The 23703-nt window shown below is 36.1% G+C and overlaps 1 protein-coding gene across 3 annotated transcripts in view; it reads left to right on the top strand.

Annotated features, from left to right (window-relative positions):
- The window catches only part of LOC117207541 (lachesin-like), a 548209-nt gene that overhangs the window by 487973 nt on the left and 36533 nt on the right, over window positions 1-23703 (top strand). For all 3 annotated transcript variants that reach the window (XM_033447848.1, XM_033447850.1, XM_033447851.1), the window contains 3 exons: window positions 2148-2333; window positions 16685-16871; window positions 18150-18281. In XM_033447848.1, the coding sequence (XP_033303739.1) occupies window positions 2148-2333; window positions 16685-16871; window positions 18150-18281 (505 nt within the window). The remainder of the gene's footprint in view (window positions 1-2147; window positions 2334-16684; window positions 16872-18149; window positions 18282-23703) is intronic.

Here is a 23703-nt window from a genome sequence, read left to right as displayed (position 1 = left end):
GTGTAGCAGGATTACAACCAACATGTCAATCAAACGTATAATCCAAATATAATCGAACAAGGAACATATGAAAACAGATATACAATAGAAGGACACAAATTAAGCAACATTATCAATCTCTCAAGAAAGAGTACGTCAATACCAATGTCCTTAATAGAAGGACGAGTCAACAATAATAAGGAAATACATAAAATCTCAATTTTATATAACACTAGATATCGAGATAAAACTTCGCACAGCAAATAGAAATGCAACACAACGTGCTGGATTAAATGTTACGAGTACACTAAAACTTCAAGCAGAATCAAAATCAACTGAGCTAAATGTTCGCACTTAATAAAATACATAAAATCCACTTTGAAAGTTCAGAAATCCTGCAAACAAACTTTGTCAAATATCTCGGTTTTCGCCTGGACAATAAGATAGATTGAAAGAAACATGTCCAATAGAAAGTCAAACAAACAAAAACTATCAGAAAATCTATAAACTGGTCTATAGCAGGAACTTTAAAATTGAATGCAAGCTACAAATCTATAAAACTGTCATCAAATCCAGCTGAACATACGAAATTAAAATCTGGCGCACAGCAGCCAAATCTAACGTCAAGAAAATAGAAAGTTCGCAATTTATTGTTCTAAGGACGACATTAAATGCACGGTCGAACTTCAGAAACGATGATATTCGAAAAATAGTGAAAATTTCAACCGTGGGGGGAGAAATGGTAAAACACTCTGAAGCAAACCATTACGGGATAAAAATCCACACGAGCAAACTTGTTAAAAACTGTCTCTAGAAAGTTCAAAAGAAAACTCCTTTCAGCTAACTTACTTACACCTAATATTTCATACAGCACTCTATCGCCACAACACGTTATCTAAACTACCTCTTTTAAATAATTAATTAATAATTCATTCATTATCATTAATTCTTTTAAAACGTGTCATTGTATGTAATAATTAGGTACATGTAGTAAACGAACATATAAGAAGAAATTGAGAATAAGTAAGTTTTGTACACAAGTTTGAGAAGTAATGCATTCAACTTACAAATCCTTAAATAGAAGCAAATATTCCGATTAATATGATTGCACCTATTATTACGTTCGATTTTTTTAAATTTAAACATTGAATGTCGATGGCATTACCTATATTTATTACAACTACTGATAAACAAGGTGAGTTTAAGATAAAGAAGTTTCATTTAAAAAATTTCGTTACGAATAACCATTATTGTTGACAAAAATTTAAGTTTGGTTACCTGTAACTAATATAAATGACCGGAATCTTTTTTTGCTTAGCGATGGCAAAGATTTGTTCTCGTTACATCCGTTTTATCAACTGTTACTAACATTCATGGTAATTACTACATATTCATCGACAACGTAAAAAAATTCAATTACAAAGCATATATTTTATTAAGCAAAAGAACAGTATGAACAGTATACATGAAACAAAGAATAGAATAGAAGATGTTGTACAATGTTAATATAAGTGTTATTAAAGTGTACTATAATATCTTTATTTTATTCTCTGTTTTAGGTATTTTCATACCGCCTTTTCGCTTAATAAGATATGTAGGTATTATAATTAAGCTTTCTGTATGTTGTCAATAAATACTAATCGTCAGTAATGTTAATAACAATCGACGATATTCGAACAAGCAGAAAAAATTTTTGTCGCCGATATCGATTAGCGGGAGCCAAAAAAATTTTTCCCATCGATAATCGTTATCGGTAACCAAAATAAAATTCCGGTCATTTATATTGGTTACTAGTAACCAAAATTAAATTTCCATCATCGATAATGGTTATCGGTAACAAAAAATTCCAAACATTCATATTTGTTACTGATAATAAAAATTAAATTTTTGTCATTGATAATAATCGCTGGTAGCCAAACAAATTTTAGTCGTCACCTAATGGTTTTTCTTAACTTAACTTAATTAAAAACTAATATTTTAAAATCATTCCATTTCCTGAGAAATTTCTTTGAAATTTATTGATAACTGTCAAATCCTTCACACATTCTGTATGTATAAATGCATCAAAAACTAAATGTGGCGTCAGCGCCACTATTACATGTAGTGCATTATATAATGTAAAATGTAGTTTTACTTTTTCACGACAACAATTTAAATATTTTCCACAGGTAGCTTGGATGAAATCCGATTCTCGAGCAATCTTGGCGATACACACACATTTAATAGCGCATAATCCACGGCTCTCAGTTACACATAATGGGCACAATACGTGGAAGTTACATGTGTCAAATGTTCAAAAAAATGATTCCGGTGCTTATATGTGCCAAATAAACACCGAACCTATGCAAAGTCAGGTGAGTCAAAATTTAAGCACTTGAAATAATTCCAGTCCATACGATGTATTTTAATCTTTATTATATTTGGTATAAATTAAATAATTATTTGATGTAATATGATGATATAAATATGATAAACTGTTTAGAGTATATTTGTAATTTATACAGTCGAGTATTTGGCAGTAGAGTACAAGGTAGTAATACGAATACAATACAAAATAATAATATAATTTTGACATCTTTTACATTACAATCTAGTTATTTCCAGCCATTTCCAGCAGCATGTACATGCACAGGTTTCAAATTTTGATCTGATAATAATACAGGATTTTACGAGCGTTTCAATATGTTGTAAATATTAATATGTTAAGGTTATTCGATGTGTAAACAGAGAAAACACGTGGATAAATTGTAAGGCAGAAAATATATTTAAATAGAAGTGTAATTATAAGTAAGAATACAATTTGAGCTGGTCCAGATTCGCACGCTAGCTGTGTTACCCAATAACTAAAAACCCCGAAGCCAACGTCGCCCGTCTACTGTTTATGGTCTGACTTCGTCGCAGTCTTTTGTCTACGCGCTGTCGATGGCTTTGTAACGTCAATTCACGTCAGAAACCAAGCCACACACCGCGGACAGGATGGCACCCAGATGTCTGCATATCCTTGGTGCGCACCCTCAATAGTCTTAAGTACCCACCAGGGGCCTTGGCATTTTCATAGTTAAGGTCCTTCGGACCAAGCGAGTATTTCCTGTCTTAGATTTCCCTTTACGTTTATTGTCTACCACGTGTTAGCTTAGAAAGTTGGTTTTCTTCACATCTGGTATGTTCCGTTAGCAATTTTCTCGCGAGGGCGGCTAGAACCCTTCCTGGTCCACCAACCGTCTTATTATCCAATCGGAGACGGTGTCTACTGCCTTCACTTCCTTAACAAAAATTGTCATCAACAAATCCGATAGTCCCTTGTCCTTAGACACACCCACCCCTAGCTTTTCTCAGACACAGTATCGTCAGTAAAACTTCACTTATTCTGTATCCTTAGAATAGTCAACATATCTACACCGGTCTCTACCCTTATAAGTCGCGTACTTAACGTATCGTTGTAACTAAGTCTTACATAACGTGGTTGGAGTGAATTGTGATTTATGTTAATTCAGTGTGTGTTACATTGTGATTGCTGAATTCATAATAAAGTTTAATTAAAACAAAGTTAATAGTTGTGTTACGACTCAGCTATTTTATTTTCATCAACCAACCCCAAAAATTACGTGACAGCTTCATTGCTTGAGAAAACTAAAAAGACCAGATGTAGAGTTTTCTTATAAGTGGTGACCACTTCAACATAATACAATCACGAAAAAGTTATAAATGTGAACCATTTGGAATAACATCAATTCAGCATTCGCGCGTTACCAATGGATTGCAAAGTCTGAAAGTACCACAATTTGGCTACGTTTTGCTTACAACGAGGAAAGAAAAACGTTAATGTTTGGTGCAACATTTTGAATATAACAATTTAATCGAATCATATTTTTATGAACAAAGCTTAACAACAGATAGATATATAATTTTCTTTGCAAACAATTTTTAAAAGATCAGATGACTACCTCATGATATTTGAAAAGAGCGTGTATATGTATATTTCCAGCAAGATAAATGTGCTACAATAGCGCGAGAATACCTTACAGGATTTACAAGGTATAATTTTTTTTTTTTATTATTCAATTTGTAATTTACAATTTGTCCTGCCGGACATTTGGTAAAACAAGGTATAATGTTGACATAGTTAGGAAATACGTGAGGTATAGATCGTGATAGTGATAGGAAAAAAACACTTAAGTATATTTAACAACATGTATATGTCGGGTTAATGTTGGAATTTTGGGTGTTTGGACGTTAATTTTAGTTTCTTTACACTTTTTCCTTTAGGAATACCTGCACTTTATCATTTATGGAAGTTTTGTTAACAGAAACGAAAAATTTAGAAAAGATATGTATAATCAAGGAATCTCAGGATAGCACACTTAGGCAGCAGATTTTTCTGTATGCAAAAGTAAGTCAAAGGAAGAGGATGAAGTTTTCTTGTATATGGCTTTGTTTCTGCTTGAGCTAGCTTACAATGAAATACGTTCAGTGTGACAGAGTATCGACAACTATTTCAAACTTTAGCTTTAAATAAAAAAAATTTACGCGTAAAAATAAGCTGGAGAAAAGAAAAATGTTTTTTTTTGTTTGACGTCTTATCCTGTCTGGCATTATGGAATTATTCTGGAAAGCCTGTATATGTACAGGGTATGTAAAAAATACACTTATTTGACCGGACCACCATGATTCTACAACACTGGATGACACAATTTTACAAACGTCTACTCATCTCGAGGACCAACTTGCCAACTTTTCAAAATAAGCTATGAGTCGCAACTGAACCGTTTCCTGGAGAAATGACGTTGAAATTCCATTGGGTCTTACATCGAGATTATTCGCAATAAGTTTACATTTCGCAGTCACGTAGAAAGTAAATAACGTGACATTAACGAGAAAACAACAAGTTTTCGTTAGCAGGTGGGATAGCCCACGATAAACAGAATGGAGTAATCAGCGTGATTTCACATTATTACAGAATTATCTACTGCGTGAAAAAAGAATTTCAAACAAAGATTGGATGACGTCGAAGAAGACGCGATCTGATGTTATTAGCTTTCTTTTAGAATAAATAGAAAGTAAAATTTGTAAATAACAATTAATCTCATTATTTTAAATAATATATTTAAACTTGTTGATATTGCAAATAATTTATTTCTGTCTTTTAACATTTAAATAATTATTTAAATGAAAATTTATTTAATAGTGTCCAGTATTGCGCGCAACACATTTTTGGAACAACAAACAATTCGAGATAGTCGGTAATAGAGATAGATGGCAAAATAATTGGATTTATTGATAAAATGAGGATTAAATTGATTAAAATGTGTTACGTCGCATGGAGCATCCGCACCCCAGCCAACGCTACCTGGCAGCCAGCGGCCCACCTACCTGCTTCCCGACCCTCAATAAACTCAAGGACCCACCATAAAACGTCACCTTCTAGTTAAATTGTTTCCATATATTTACCAATCAATCTAGTTGTCTAGAAGCATTTCGGTTTATGTCCGGATTAGGAAACATCCTTGATTTTATTAGGCTCTTAAAAAGCTCGGAAAAAGCAGGTAATCACCGAATGGGAAAACCCAACATATGTCCACCGAAAACGACTGGTTTACCCCAGGAATGAAGTCACCTCCGACGCACGCTGGTGGGAGACTTCCTCATATCCTGCTTTATTAGCTGGGTCAAGACGAATCGGCATCAAGCTTTCCTTCGGAAAAAATATACGAGCTCAAGATAGTCTTGACCGGGGACTCTCAAGTCAGTCGAATACAGTCAGTCGTCACAACACCGCGAAGTCTCAGGTCGCACTCATTCGTAGTCAGTTTCATTCCATTCGTTCCTACGCTCTCGCCCTCTCATCCTCTGACTTTACGTTGTACATTCTGGCCAAGTCAAGCATCACAACTGTTTTATTTAACTCAGCTCATCGTGTATACACAGTGTCATAATAAAACACAACTGGAAACTTGCTACATCAGTGTACTCTTCAATTAACCACCTCTATTAGCCTAATCGTAATAGGGGATCGATCATCTCGTGGCGTCGATTGAACAATCGTAACGGGAATTTACGACTTCTGTTGATACGCTTCTCCGCGATCGCGTCTCTCCGCGAGTGATCGAACAAAATGTGTACAAATCCTACATATACAGGAATAATATCTTGCACATCATGGTGCCCAAGTATACTTTCTTAGTAAAGTTCCATTTGATTCTCGTGCTAAGTAGCACGTTAATTTTGTGCCAGCAAACGTCAATTTTTACAAAATTTTGCATGAATCAATCGATCCGGAGGCTCCGATCCTCCGGAATCAGGCTAGTGGACACATACGTTCTAACACTTTTTATACATGCTGTACATAAAAATATGTGTATCGAAACTGTTGTTATTTCTATACTCAGAGGTAAGATCAGAATAGTTATTATTTTATTGAATGGATAAATCTATCACACCGTTCTGAGCCAAAAAATCCTTTATTGCACGCGCTTACAAAAACTAGGGATAAAAACAAAAAGGCATCTTAAACCTATCGATTGTAACTAGGATCATCCTCTAGTTACTATTTCTTATAACTAACGCATCTGCATATGGATGGCGAGCACGAACTCACGTTGTCATTTTCAACAGAAACTTTGATACGAAGTACGCAGATTCGTGTATAAATACATTACGGTTGAAAAATTGTTGAATATTTACTACTGCATCTGTTATACTTGATCGTTAACACCTGTTTTTTTCGCCTGTCTAACTCACTATCCTCAAAACATTATAAGATTATACATTTTGTTCGGCTCATAAAATGGAATTTCTTGGAATTTAGAGCTCCCTTTACATTCACTTGTTATTGTACGAGTATTTTACTCGTTCATCAGCCGTTCACTCATTTTATTTTGCAATCGTGACAAGTTGCTGTTGCTTCTCCACTCTGTATAACGTGTTACCTACAAATACCAATATATAATCTAATGCATTAATTACTATACGATACACCATGAGAACGTTAATACACGCAAAACGAAATAGATAAACAGTATCCGCTAAAATTATAGCTATAAGCTTTCGTTTCGTATACAATGGTCACCGCAAATTTTTGTTACAGTCGACTTCTCCAAAAATCAAAAGCTTGTCTTGTTATTGGCACGTACCGTAAACACTCGACTAATTGCGTATTTCCTAAAGCTATATTTCCCCTCCTTACAACTTTTTTACGAGATTGGTTTGAAATCAGACCAATTGATAAACCATTTCGATTTTCAATCTCCTATATTCAAAATTTATTATAATCAATTCTATTTTAGTTTTTGCTATCAAAGCAATATAAATTGGAAGTTGAAATAAAAAACATGGGTTCTAATTAAATACTATTATCTGCTTCTATTCTTAATCGTTACGAATTATTTATACATTATTACCAATTATGAATCGTTTATTATACATTGCTTGTTGCATTCACCCTATTACCACTACACTTCCGTACCATCAACAGGACCATATTGCTATCTTCGAATAATTTTCCACAAACGCAAAGTCTCCCACATACCTAATCTGCGTGTTAACGTGATAGTTATATCAACCTTTTAATTTCCAAGCTAATTAATTCACGAGCATCTTCGATCTTTAACAAGCGTGTATCCTACCAATGATTAGCTACTCTTCATTAATTCATTAATTCATTGATTCAATCTGTAAAGTTTCGAGTATGTACATCGCATGTCGTATCATTGTATCGGTATTGTATCTGTCGATTCAAGAGATAACTGGTTACTCAGGTGGCTAAATTGATCTCGCCATAGACGAAACTTATTTGTGTATCCATCTATGTATATATAAAAGATATACATAAGCAAACAGATAAGGCAATCGAGAATCTGGATTCAATAGCCGGTAAATATTTACAAAAAAAAGGAGATACCGCCGATTTTGACATTTTTTAAATATCTTGTTAATGTTAGCAATTTGAGTAAGTTTTATTCGAGGATTGCCGTTCATTAAAAAGTTAATATCAAAAAAAATTCAATGAGTCATTTGCATTTAAAAGAGTGTACTTAGTCAAATTCTTAGTAAACACTTATCCAACAGTCGATCGTTTGGTCATTTTCGATTCGATTATTCGTGTTCGTTCTTTCGTGTTCGATAACGTTTTGCAGAAAAAGATTCGATTCAATGTTTGTAATATGTCGTGTATACAATTTTAATAATTACATTCGATAATTGCACAAAAATTGGACTCAAACGTTACAATTATGGAGGTGTAGAAACGACTCTATTCCTCAAAATTGACAACGCGAGTGAAAGAGAAAGAAAGCCTCGTTAAAGGCTGGCGATAAGTTGAAAGATTTAATTAAAAAATCAGACTTTCTTATTTGCGATTTTTGTTCAATGAAACTTTTGCCAATTTGTTTCTTACGTTTTACTGGTTAAAATGACACCAAACACGATAAAATTTGGAACATATTTGCTTACTTAATAATTGATAATTAAATATTATTCATAATATAACATGTTTGATCTTATTTTAGCCGGGAAAATCCTGCAAATGCGTTAGTAGAAATTTAATTTTAAAAAGTCTAAAATAAAGCAATTGTAATATCGTAGAATAGCTTTGATTGGAGATCGGCTGAAATTAGAAAGCACCGTGTACGTCGTCTTTCGTGGTTTGTTTACATCCAAGAGCGCCTAGTAACAGTGACGCGAGAAAGGATAAGCAGCGTCAAAACAGAGGTACGGTTTCATATTTCAAGGAGTGGCAATCGAGAGGCCAGAGTATGTGAGCCGAAAAGTGTATGTGTGTGTGAGAGGACGAGAGCAAGAGCGAGCACGACCGAGCAGGAGTGTATTGGCGAAGATCAGAGCTAATTGAGTCGTCGAAGAGTAGAGTCGTTAGAGGTTTCGAGTCGTCGAAGAGTAGAGTCGTTAGAGGTTTCGAGTCGTCGAAGAGTAGAGTCGTGAGAATTGATAGAGTTGTTAGAGAGAGAGTGTGTGTGTGTTAGATTCGTTGTGACGAGAGTGATCAAATAACTGTAAAGTTATTTGATATAGATACGAGTATTGCATTTAGTTTCCGTTAAATAAATATCGTTCTCTGTCCAATTTATATTTGTATATTCAATTTAATATTAATAAATTGTAAGTAATCGGAAAAAAATTTCTATCCTTATTTTCCGATATTACACAATTTTCACTTTTGAATGATTACTTGGATACATTGTCTCAGCGATAACTGATAATATTGGATCATGTTACACTGCTCGATCGCAATGGACCGCCAAACTTCCGCGATACCTCAGGGAAATCTGCCCTTCTCAAAGTGGACACGACGGCTGTGCAATTACGTAGAGGACTTTTTCGTGCAATTATCGAATGTTTGTACTAACCGTTTAATTTTTTGTTCCAAAATTCTTATTCTTTATATTAGATGAATAATTCAAATATCTCACTGTGAAGTACCTGTGTTATTATTGATTGGTGTTTTATAATTATATTAACCAACGAATACTGAATAACGAAGTATTTTTCGGTTAAGGATTTCTTTCGTTATTCATAATTAATAATTATTGTACATAGCAATTTCGACAAAGTAACGAAGATGTAGAGTCGAATTCGAGTACGATAAGTAGTCACACAAAATTTATCTTTTCTCCAATTGATTGCGTCTCCTAGTTTAATGGTGTTTTATAAACGGGCCGCTTATCTTGAAAATGATAAATCCATTTTCCTTCGTTTCGGAATATTGAAACATTACGTTCGATTGGACCATTTTACTACGTTTTATGACCTTGAGTGACCTTAAATGACCGCGATATTTAAATCCGTCTTCAAAAGGGCAACAATGGGACAAATAGGTATTCAAAACTACACGGCTCCACTTTAAAAAACGAAGCCTATTAAAGTGTTCTTTGAAACTCGTAAACGCGTCCATCTGAGAAAAACTTTTTCCATCGGGTAATAGCCTTCTCGAAACCAAACAACTTCTGTTTCAAACATTTCCCTGCATCTCAAAAAATTGAAAGAATTATTCAGGTGGTTTACTGTTGAAGACTCAGCCTGTATATCCCCAAAATTCCATATAGTTTTGATTGTTAGGCAAACTGACATTGTGATCTAACACGAGTCAACCTCATCAAGGGGCGAGAGGGAGGGGGTGTCAATAGACTAAACACAGAAGTATTCGCCTCTATATGTACCTCTATTCGCTATTTTGAACATAAACAAAAAGATAACAGTACGGAGTGGATGAGAAAAGCATTAAGAATTTTGATCCAGCATTTTTTAATCTCTTTATTGTGACGTGAAAACTACGGAAAAAGTAATTTAAAAAGGCGACCAGATCTCAATGACCTGCGAAAAAGATAAAATTCATCCGGACAGAAAGAAGGAAGGAAACTATTTAATATTTCATCAGAGAAAAAGAGTCGAGGAAAAGTCATGGTTATTGATCTTGTGAGACAGGAACGTCATAAATGCTAGTATAGGTAATTTTGCAGAAGTTGTTAAGAATCTTTATCTTAGTTTGATATGAAAAATATCAAATAATTTGGATTTCGAATCACATACAAAATAAAATGCAGGGGAGAGTCGTACAGTACCTTGTGCTAGAGTTGCTAAAAATGAAAATTTACAAAGTGACTTTATAGCACAAATGGAACTTGATAAAAGTAGGAAAATTAATTTTATGAGATTCAATAATACGAATTGATAATCTGCAAGAATAGTAATGTCGGAATTTGTAGGAAACGAAAAACTGGACGACGGTCGTCCAGTACCGATCAATTATTTAATTATATGATCTTTTGCTCTAAATGGTTAATAATGTTTAAAAAAAAGTCCTCTAGATGTCAGTATACACATTCTTATTCAAATTCGATTTTTACGTATATCGTATGGAAAATACTTAATATTTTCTTGATCTGCGCATTCGACGTATGCCCAGACTTCACATTCGTCGTTTTTGAAACATTGAAAGCTTCAGTGACCTGTCTTTGGGCTATTTTTTTGGAGGAGTAGCTTCAATGCCCCATTCATGTTCTCCTCTGATCATTTCTCTCTTTTCTGTTTTGGACTTTCAGACATTTTTCTATGGGAAAAGGTAGAAGAAAAATTAAACGAACACCTTCTAATTTAATCTCAGTTGTCAAAATATTGAACTCACAGGTAAAAGAAATTCGGTCTATGACTAAATCATCGGTATTGGACTACAAATACGTTGAAATGTTTTAGATTATAATGTATATAATATGTTACGCCACGCGACTCTCTACCTGGCCCAGGTCACACACCACGGGCCAGACGGACACCAGATGTCCGCTCTTCCTTACGGAGTACCCTCAGTAGCCTTAAGCACCCGTCATAAACCCGAGTAACTTGCTTGCTAAGGTCCTTCAGACCCAACAAATGTCTATTTCTAAATCAGTTTCTAAAGACTATTGTTTACTACGGCTTGACACGGGAAAGTTAGTTTTTCTCACGTACGATGCTTCCCACTAGCAACTTTCTATCGAGGGCGGTTAAGACCCTTCCTAGTCCACCAACCTTCGTTTATCCAATCCGAAGCAATGTATACTGCCCTCACTTCCTGACCTAAAACAGCATGAACAAATCCGATGGTCCCGTGCGCTAGACACACCCATCACTAGCTTTCCTCCGACACAGCATCGTCACTCAACTTCACTTCTTCTACATCGTTGGAAAAGTCAACTACTAAGTCTAAAGCTAACGCCTATCGTGGCAGTTTGTATAACACTGTGATTCACAGAATTATAAATTATATATTTCCAACACTTAGATTACACTGTTGAGCACAGATAAATAGATAATCACTTATCGCGCGAAGATAAGATAGATATGTACGTTAGAGCAGGGCTCTTATAATTGGATTTAATGTATTAGTGGACGTAGCACTATAATATATTTAGTAGAGGAGATGTATGCTCGACAATACCGAGAACCGACTCTCGCGTTATGCTTAGACTGCCACGATAGGCGTTAGCATTAGACTTAGTAGTTGACTTTTCCAACGATGTAGAAGAAGTGAAGTTGAGTGACGATGCTGTGTCGGAGGAAAGCTAGTGATGGGTGTGTCTAGCGCACGGGACCATCGGATTTGTTCATGCCGTTTTAGGTCAGGAAGTGAGGGCAGTATACATTGCTTCGGATTGGATAAACGAATGTTGGTGGACTAGGAAGGGTCTTAACCGCCCTCGATAGAAAGTTGCTAGTGGGAAGCATCGTACGTGAAAAAAACTAACTTTCCCGTGTCAAGCCGTAGTAAACAATAGTCTTTAGAAACTGATTTAGAAATAGACATTTGTTGGGTCTGAAGGACCTTAGCAAGCATGTTACTCGGTTTTATGACGGGTGCTTAAGGCTATTGAGGGTACGCCGTAAGGAAGAGCGGACATCTGGTGTCCGTCTGGCCCGCGGTGTGTGACCTGGGCCAGGTAGAGAGTCGCCCGGCGTAACATAATATACAAAGAAAATTATGAAACTGGGGCAAATAACTGGTAATTACACTTAATAAATTAGATATAGTATACATTAAAAATTTACTTACCTGAAAAACAACATGTCAGGTCTAGAAAATAATTTTTAATTTTCGGAATATCAATGTATATGTTTGACATATCAGATCAATATGGCTCCGAAATATGTTACACGGAATTGTTCATTTTCATTTGTTTGTTCCAATAAAAGCGCTAATATCTGGTGAAAAATCCTATGTATTTAGAAATTAACAGAAATGTTAATTGGGCTGTCATTTTGCCCGCACTGTATTTCTTACATGTAATGCCTGTTACACGTTTTATCTTTAAAATAACAAACTCATTATTTACTCGAGATTTATTCCCAGCGCACAAATATTTTTCAATGGAGCGATGCAAAGTTTTACTGTATCTCGGATCATCACAAGTTAATCTCAAAAAACGGAAGCGCCAAAATCTTGAGGATTCGATTTCACCTGCTCAAAGTGACTTTTGCAGGCAAAAGAAATTGTTCCTCGGATACTTTAATATTTTTTACTAAATTTCATCAAAAATAGAATTTTATTTGCTAATAGAAGATAACTATGTTTTGGTACTCCTACAGAACAATATCACGACATTCGCTAAAATTACAAATATTGTACGGTATATTCACTACAAGGCTAATTGAAATAGCTTGTAATCCAACATATAAGAATGCTACTTGCAAAGTATTTTTGCTAGTAACAGTTTAAAGTAGAGAGATATTCCTAAAAAATCATATATTTTATACATATATGTACGTAGTATATACAGTGGATATAACTATGTTTCTGAATTTATAAAATAACAATTGTCTTGTAATACGTAAAAATCTCGAGAAGATTTAAATAAAAATTTTGATTATTTGTTTGAAAATAATTTATTATTTGCACTGAAATGTTACGTCTCGAATGCACTGTGCTTTGTTACGCGATTCGTTCCTGCACAATTTTTTCAGGAAGCTATCAACATAAACAATACATGATGAAAACAAAATTGGGTATATTAGTTTTACCAGTATTTTAATTCAAATTAATAATTTACTGAAGAACATTTATTAACACGTTGACTACCACGGCACCCGCATTCGGGTGTCAGCAAAGTTTCTGGTCAGGCCGCGTAACCTATATTCGGGTGTCGCTTATTTGACTACTTGCTAAGAAACATCGTAGGTATTTGAAAAGATATTCCATAATAATAAAACTGTTGAATTGTTATAAAATAAAAATACGAAAATGGTTTATTAAAAAAATTATTTAGAATGTAAAACTTTAAAGCATTCTATACATAGCTGAGGTTGGTCGGGACAATTTGGACAAGAAGTTGTTGTTTTCTTCAAATTCTTTTATGCCTTTGTTTGGTCCATTCGACGTCTTTTACTTGCATAACATAGTTTGCACGCGCGTCTAATGCTTCTTCCGGAATCATTTTTCCGAACGGCGATATTGTGCTGACTCTGTCGAAGACAAGGATTCTTCGTATTTTTAGACAACCCTAATAATTTTGCAACTAGTAATTGTCTAAATGTTCTAATATTTATATTTTTCCTTGTTGCAATTTTGTGAACCGTCAAAGCGTTTACAACAGAAATTCCCAGAAGGAATTGAATGTCAAGTTTTCTTTACCATTTGATTCCTTTTCTAATTGTGGTGGCATAAGAAACCACTTGGTCGGAATAATCTATACCACACTTTCCTTCGTTATATTCGACAACAGCTAGTGGTTTTAATGTTGCGAACAGACGAAACGAAAGATCATTCTTGAGACCACCGCTTGAGCGACTCGCATTACTAAAATATCGATGGGAGCACCTAGCAGAGAACGCTTGGTACTGCTGTACGCGTGGCCTGACGGAGATTTTTTTGAAAACACGCGTGGCAGTCAACGTGTTAATAAACTATTACTACATGTTGTGAAGAAATATCCCCTTTAAGAACATTTATTAATAGCTCTAAAGTTGATAATATTAGCTTGAGTAAGATCTGTATGTACGTGTAATTGATAGTACTCGCGTACACCTGTGCATGTAAAACGTTTCAAGTTAATAAAGAGAACATGATACGCGTGGAATAAGTATGAATAAAAATTACAAGAAGCTGGAGAATATTCTAAGACATATGCCATGATAAAATATAAATTGTAAAGAGTTATAGATCATGTTATTATATATTAAAATTATACTTAACATGCAGATATTAGCGTAAATATAACGCTGCGTTAATTAAATCCAACAATATTAAGATAAGAATAAACTGAACAATACCTAGAAATAATTTAGAAAAACACTGTTAGATCAATTTCAAATTGGGTTTTGTTTACTCGATGTCAAACTTAACTCTTATTTGTCTTTTGCATAAACTCTTTTCGAGATATGAAACTTTAGAGTTGATATGCTGCTGGTATTAATTCCACACGCAGAATAAGATTTTCCAAATTGAACCGAAACGATTTAGACAGAAAAATGTAACATTTTCAATACTCATAACAATTATTTATGCATTCCTCATATAAACCTACCGAATATTTATATAACAAAGCAATGTAATTAATATAATTAGTAGCATAAATTTCATTATACAAGTTCTGCCAAAGCATATTATGTATATCCATAGTGTTCAGATATACGAATCATAGCTATATATAGCTAGTATGGTCGGGAGTTCCCCATCAATTCGTAAAACTGCTCGCTCAGGACAGGCTCCGGTGTAATCTATGATCCGCATCTATGTAATTCTACACGGTACCGAATTATCAGAATAAAAAATGTTCTTTTCTTTTTTACCACATTATTACGAGATGCCCCTAGTCGAACTATTGAGATTCGTCTGGTCAAAATGATACCAAACATGACTATATTTGACCAACAATTTTTAATGAAATTAACCCCTTAACCTACGATTTACGTTCGAGAATTTGGGACCGAAAACGTAAACAAGCTATTATATAATATATTATATATTATATTTGGTCCGATCATCGTACTACGGGCTATGCCCGTAGTTGTAGGTTAAGGGGTTAAAGAGATAGGTAATGTGTGACCGGGATTAAGAGAGACAAAAGTAACTTGGCTCCGCGATTTCTTATTAAACTTTACCTATTCTGTCTCACTCGCACTGCCTGCTTTTCTCTCTTACCTTCGGTACACGCACAGTAGAGTATAGCAGGGTGAGCACGAGTCGTATAACTTGACTCAAATTTTAGAAAGTTATCTCTCCGGGTATATAGCTTCTTCGTGTGCTCGGTCGTTGGCCATACATATATCCGAACACTACATATTTCATAGCAAATGTAAACAACAAATCATTGTGTAGTGTCATTGTTTGGGCGCCGCACTCCGACTTATCGGCTAGTTGGATTGTAAACTTTGGATTCGCGCACGAGACAAAGAGAGTTAGCTGCGGTGAAAACGTTATCTATTTTCGTTGAATAGACTTGATATTTGGCCTTTTTGTACTAGACGACAAACTATGGATGACAGATTGCTTGACGATAGATGATTGATTGACATGTCTCCGTAAAGTTTGCTTTTTCCAAGACTCGCGAAAATTCGAGGATGGACGTGCTGCTGGGAATGATACGCAGATTGGAGCATTTGCAAATTCTTCGATCATTAAATTCACAGTAGTAGGTGGCGGAAAAAGATGTTAATTGATTAGGGAAATTTTGCTGAAGGTGAAAGCTAACCGCCTCTGTCTGCCGTCATCCAGAGATAACGATTGACCGAGATTGGTTCGTGCGATTACTTACAAATAATAGAGTCACGAAGCACGTGGGTCTTCAAGACATACTTATTCTCAGAATATGTTCTCTACAACTCGTTAGTCATTTGAACCTCAGCTACAGAAGGCATCCGTTGCCAACCTGAAATGGAATTTAGCATACCCGACGGATTTATGATTATATTATTCCGCTGCAACATTCTTTTTAGATCGAAAGCAAGTTAAAGATTTGGAAGAAAGAGTTGCCTTCAAAATCTTGACTGACGAATTTCTTCTAAATGTAAAAGTTCTTTATTGTCCCAAAAGTAAAACGAATGAATCTCAATTATAAGAACCATGGCACTGACAGCTTCACTTGTAATTAATCTAATTATAAAATGTTGACATAATGCAGTGGCCAATAATAATATTTAAATGTTACCTTAAATACGATTTTGTATGATAACGTTGGTATAACGACTGTTACAATTTTAATGAAAATTTTAATTGTTCTATTTTTAGAACGGTTACATGGAAGTGGTAATACCACCGGATATAATGGACGATAAGTCTGCCGAGGGTATGGTAACTCACGAAGGTGGTGAAATAAGATTGAAATGTGTTGCAACTGGCTCACCGCAGCCTACTGTCACGTGGAAACGAGAAGATGGCCGGAACATTATTCTTCGCGAAGATGGACAGAAACACTGTAAGATATTTTGGATAAATTAATCATTTTAGTATTCGAAATTATAAATTAAAGGCGTACGTTTATAAAATACTTGAAAGTAATGTAATAATTTGGTTAGTACTTGACATATTGATAAAAAAGATTAAGTTCTCAAGACACTTTTAAAAAATGTATTATACCAACTACCAAAGTTCCAGAAAACATGCTATACATGTGACGCGAGTGTCGACATTCGAATTATATTCTCTTACTTTTACCTCAAAAATATTTGATATACTACTACCAAGCAAATTGAAGAGGAAATCATATATGAAAGATGTCACTTTTTTAAATAAAAAGTTCGTTCTCATCAAAATTTCTGGTAATTTATTACATACCTGTGTACAAAGTGGATTACTTTGTAACACAACTGGAAAGTAACTTTCTTTAGTAATGATTTACGTAATAAATTACGTAAAAAGTAAAAAGAAGATTATATTTTAAATCATATTCTAAGAATAACTGTATTTTAAACGTGATTTCAAAAGAATTTTGACTTTAAAAATTCGTCAAAAGTACATACGTACTACTTCGACACGATCTAGGCTAATTATGTTTATACATCTTGACAGTAGCGGTATTCAAAGAGCGCGTCAAATCTTTTTATAGTATTTGTCTTTTGATGTATTTTTTAGCATAAAACAGTATACGATTTTGATGTTGCTTCAACAATGAGTAACTTTAAGAAGTGATTAATCCAATATATCAATAAAATCAAGAGAAAATGTTCTGCCGATAACGAAAAAATATATTATTGACTACAGATAGCATTTGTATATGCATCATTTTTGTCAAATTTTCTTCAAATCTTCAAAACGCAACTTTGGACAACACGAGAACTAGATATTAAGTTTTTAATGCTTTTAATATTCCTATTTTATCTACTTTTGCTAAAATACATTAAACATGTTTCAATACTAAACTAAAGATCTTTAAACTTAAAAATGACTTTTGCTTATTCCCATGTTACAAACAATTGGCCTTAATAATTATCGATCAATACTCTCTTATTCATAAGCACATCAGCATATTCAATCCATACAAATTCACGTAAAATGTTACTACTTGCTGCCTTTCGCTATATATATCTTAATAAATTGTATCTTACTAAATCTTAATAAATATGTGTCTTAATAAAAAGAAGTTACTTTTTACGTAAACCAAACCTAATTCTATTATTAAGTGCGTAAGCAGATAAGATGAAGATTAAATAGAGGCAAAGCTAAAAAATAACGACTATATATTTTCATGTTTCAGCGTTAAAAACTTATGTGGGTGAAACGCTAGAATTGACTGGAGTTCTTCGACAAGAAATGGGCACTTATCTTTGCATAGCCAGCAACAATGTGCCTCCGACAGTCAGCAAACGTTACTCTGTACAAGTTCACTGTATGTATTATTAAGCGCTTATCATAGAGTTATTATATAAATATATTTGCAAATATAGTTATTATATAGATATATTTGCATTATTTATATAAATTAGAGTTATTATATAAATATATTTGCATTATTAGAGTTATTATATAAATATATTTGCATTTATTTATATAAATATATTATTTTGCAAATATATATTTTTATCATTATTATATATTATGCAAGATGAATCAGAACACGTGGAAAATATGGCAGAGGTTGATTCTAGATACTGAAATAAGAAGAAAAGTGCATATAATATAATATGCCTAATATGACCTTACGTTCCGCTTATAACTTATTTTGCGATGCTAAACATTACACAGATGAACGATTTCCTGGAAAATAGATAAATCGTGCTGGCCTTATTTTCAGACCAATACGCTCTTCGGATCTGAATCCGTTCGATTTGAGGTGGTGTGTCGTGATAGGTGCGTAAGGAATACTCAGATGTTTTAACGAACAATTGTTTATTAAGAACGAATTAACAGTCAGAGTCAACAAATAACAATTAACAGATACGATTAACAAATAACTGGTACGATTAACAAGTAACAATAGACACCAAGAGCTCACCCGACGCGTTGCTATGCAATGGTACTGAGGAGTTATACATTTAACGGCGTAAGGCAGACTGACTGCCCTTTTGTTCCGGATCGAATGGATTTTTCCCTTCGTTGTCCATCGATATCCCCCACTAGCGTGCATTCATTAGATGTGCCGCCGCGGCTAGCACGTGTATGCTCTTTCGAGAATTCAGCGGAATGAGCGTGAAGATATCGATGGTACATTGGGCACGTCGGTGTTGCGCTTTGACGGCGTCGCGCTTTGCATCCAGAGCCATTGAAAAGTTCCGTGGGACGTTTAAAATCTTTTACTTATAAAACGTTAATTGACATGACGATCAAAGTTTTCGACAAATCCGTGTAAGCTGTTCGAACAAGGTTGACGATCTATAGTTTCCGTAGAAACTGGAACTGGTCGATTCGAGCAATTTCTCTAAAGATAGGTAAGAAAGCACTGTAACACAAAGCAAGTGTCTACTCGAAAACGTTTATACGAACTTTCCTTCTTATTTTAATGCGCCGAATCAGCTCCTGCTTGCCTGGAAGCCGTACTTTCCACATGTCTCGAACTCTATCATATTGCACACACAACTTCCAAGCATAGTTAGCAATTCTTGGATTTTCCATATTTATTTCATTGAAAAGTTCATATAATATCCTTTTAATTAATCATGACGAACACATTGCACCTCTGAAAATTTTCGCCTATAGTTGTAGTATAGTAGCTAAGTACAAAATAGGGACATCGTAGTTTTAAGGACATCGGTGCCAACTGGCTTGTGCTACTCAATTTTAGAATAATATGTGATAGATATCAAGACCTAATGACAAGAAGTTACATGTAATTGTTTAAAGTAAGGCTAGCAAGTGATTCATGATTGCATTGCCTTAAGATATGGAAACATTGTCCCTAAAAGAGTTGGCCGCGAAATGGAGAAAACAAGGATATCTTCTGATAACAAGAAGTATATATGAAAAGTAGTATGAGGCTTATGTCAGAATTTCGAGAAGGAGCGCATGCCTAAGTGATTGCGAGCAGTATATTGCAGCTGTCCACAAAAATTTCTAACATACACATTAATAATACGCTTGTGTGTAAGACGCTACATACATACAAAGTGACCTATTAGATGGTATTATTTGTTGTTACGCCACGAGGCTTACCACAGGCTGTATTTTCTAACCGTCGCTCGCGGTCCTACAGTGTCGCAGCAAGATCGTCTTATCTGCCCGACGGAACGTATAGAATGTATCGACGAGCGTGTAGCGTCAATTCACATCAGAGACCAGATCGCTGTGGAGTGCCGAAGCGTGCAGACGTGTCTCTAGTGCCCAGTGTAGTCCGAAAAACAACACGTGTCGCCCAACCGTCGAAAATGAACACAGCCAAGTGTTTCCTACCCTTTAGGGAGAAGAAAATTCCACGCACCTAACCCCAACCCGAATACTAGCCTCATGGCCTCACGAATAGTTATTCATTTCGAATTAACTAGCTCGATGATGGCCCAGCAATCGCGACCAGGCTCTCCGGAGCAGACTCGCAACTACCCCGCGCTACCTCCCCCGTGGCAGAAGTGTAGCAGAACTCTCCGGACCAACGACGCTAATATTACAAAGAAACGGAAAATAAAAACAGCAAAACCATACACAATCGACACCCAGAACGAACAATGAACGATACAAATAAACACCCACAACAGGTTCGCTGTACTGCAATCCACTAACGACGCCATGGAAATCGCAGACCCGCCGCCAAACCAACAATCACAGAGAATCCCCCCTCCCCCACCAATATTTGTGGATGACGTCATCGACATACAGACAATGATCAAGTCCTTAGAGAGAGATATCTCCAAGGAGGACTACAACTTAAAGATAAATAACAATAAAGTAAAAATACTGCCGAGGAACCCAGAAGCTTACAAAAAACTCACCAAGATACTTAGGACCCTGAACGCCAACTTCCACACCTACCAACTCAAACAGGAAAGGCCTTTCCGGGTGGTCCTACGAAACATCCACCACTCAGCAGACATAGACGAACTCAAATACGAACTCTCAAAACTCGGCCACGAAGTCATCAACGTAAGTAATATAAGGCATAGAGTCTCGAAAGACCCGTTATCCCTATTTTTCATAGATATAAAACAAAAGCCCAACAATAAGGAAATCTACAATATCAGTCGCCTAATGAACGCGATAGTAAAATTCGAACCACCGCTTGTGAAAAAAGAAATAGTGCAATGCAAAAGGTGCCAAAGGTACGGTCATACGCAGAAATACTGCAACCATTCTTTCCACTGCGTTAAATGTGCAGGCACTCACTCCACTGACCAGTGCGCCAAATCACCGGAAACCCTAGCGAAATGCATCCACTGTCAAGGTGACCATCCTGCCAACTACAAAGGCTGCTCAGCCTATAAAACTCTATACACAAATAGGTACCCTAAATTCAGAGCAAAAGAGGTAACCAACCAAACACCCAGCCCGCCGAAATACACGACTACTCCAATCCCCTCAACCAACCAAACACCCAGTCCTACCAAATTCATCACAACCTCAACCTCCTATGCCCAAGCAGTACAAGGCATCCAAAATAACCCAAACCAAATAGTGTCCCCAACCCACCTAACACAGACAACTTCTCTAGGCTTGAAAAGCTAATAGAGAAACAATCAGAGCAAATAAATAATTTGCTATCGCTACTAACACTCATCATGGATAAATTAATATGCCCCGACGCAAAATAAAACCAAGGCGCATAGCTCTTTGGAACGCCAACGGTCTAGCGCAACACAAACTTCAACTAGAACTCTTCCTAAAACACCAGCAAATCGACGTAATGCTCGTATCGGAAACCCTCTTCACCGACAAAAACTACCTGAAAATAAATGGTTACAAATTCTACCATACCCAACACCCCAGCGGAAAGGCCCACGGTGGCACCGGAATAATAATCAAAGCAAGTATTAAGCACTACGAACCTCCATCATGCCAGAAAGACTACCTCCAAGCAACAAACGTAGCAATAGAAGACTGTCATGGCTCAATCACCACCTCAGCAGTATACTGCCCTCCCAGACACTCCATCGCCAAAGAAGACTTTGATAACTTCCTGGACACCCTGGGCAATAGATTCATAGTTGGAGGAGACTATAACGCCAAGCACATCCAATGGGGCAGCAGACTGGTTACAGCAAGAGGCAAAAACCTCTTAAACAGCATAATAAACAACCTCAACTACCTCACCACATACGAACCCACATACTGGCCCACTGACTTCTTCGTAACTAAAAATATCCCATCAAGACACGTCCAGATCAACTCCTCGGCTGATCTCTCCTCTGATCATTCTCCCGTGATAGCAACAGTCAGTTCAACAATCATCGAGAATACACCTAATGGCTCCATTCACAACCAACACACCAACTGGCAGCTCTTCAGAGAAGTCTTTACACACTCAACCTCAGCCTTCACCCCACTAAAAACAAAGGAAGAAATCGAAGCAGCCACGGAATACTTAAACACGAGCATAATTTGTCCACACCGACAAAGCCATCTATCAGCAAACAAGAATATCCCCAATACATACTAAAAAAAATAGCAGAAAAACGTAGACTAAGAAGAGTATGGCAGACCCATAGAACACCGGATGACAAACGCAAACTAAACAACGCAACTAGAAAGTTATCCAAAACCTTAAAAAATTATAAAAACGACTGTTTCCAAAAATACCTCGCCAGCTTATCCCCCACAGCCGACTCCAACTACTCACTATGGAAGGCCTTCAGGAAACTCACACGCCCCCCACAAATAACCCACCTATCCGCCGTCCGCAAGGTGGATGGGCGCGAAGCCCAATAGAAAAAGCCGACCTGTTTGCTAAATACTTGTCTAAAGTATTCAAACCCCATTCCCCCAAAGCTGCCGCGGACGTTACTGAATACTTGCACACCCCCTTCCAAATGTCCCCTCCTATCGAACCCTTCACTTATGCAGAGACTATAGAAACAATCAGTCGCCTAAACCACAAGAAAGCAGCAGGACACGACCTAATAGGCAATAAAGCAATCAAGGAACTTCCCATAAAAGGGATAGCACTCATCACATCGATTTTTAATGCTATCCTTCGCCTGGAACACTATCCTAAGGCCTGGAAAATCTCATTGATTACCCTCATCCCTAAACCCGGTAAACCGATATACGAAACCAGCTTCTATCGCCCAATCAGTCTTTTACCTACCCTGTCCAAACTATTCGAGAAGATGCTCACGAACCGACTCCTTCCACTCCTAGAGAACTTGAAAACACTCCCAGATCACCAATTCGGCTTCCGAAAACAACATTCAACAGTAGAGCAAATCCACCGCATAACTCATACGATCAGCCAAACACTCGAAAAGAAAAAATATTGCTCAGCGGTTTTCCTAGACATCCAACAGGCATTCGACAAAGTATGGCACGAAGGACTACTATACAAGCTTAAAAAGATCCTACCTTACCTCTACTACTCCATCCTAAAATCCTACCTAACCAATAGACAATTCATGGTTAAATGCCTAGACGCCACTTCCGCAACATTCCCTCAATTCAATAGAATCCGGCATACCCCAAGGTAGTGTCCTCGGACCCCTACTGTACTCCATCTACACTGCCGACTTACCTATATCAAACGAGATAACAATAGCGACATTTCCTTTCTATATTTTTCTACAGCGCACAAAAAAATTCAACAATTTTAACAACATACCCTTTCAATTATTTAATATCTGCGTTTGAATGCTAAGCGATAACAGAAAATACATGCTTTTGCACTTATGTGACGA

The sequence above is a fragment of the Bombus bifarius genome, unplaced genomic scaffold (genome assembly GCF_011952205.1).
Source record: "Bombus bifarius isolate JDL3187 unplaced genomic scaffold, Bbif_JDL3187 scf7180000008037, whole genome shotgun sequence".
NCBI lineage: Eukaryota > Metazoa > Arthropoda > Insecta > Hymenoptera > Apidae > Bombus > Bombus bifarius.
This window is presented reverse-complemented; position numbering and strand designations above follow the sequence as displayed.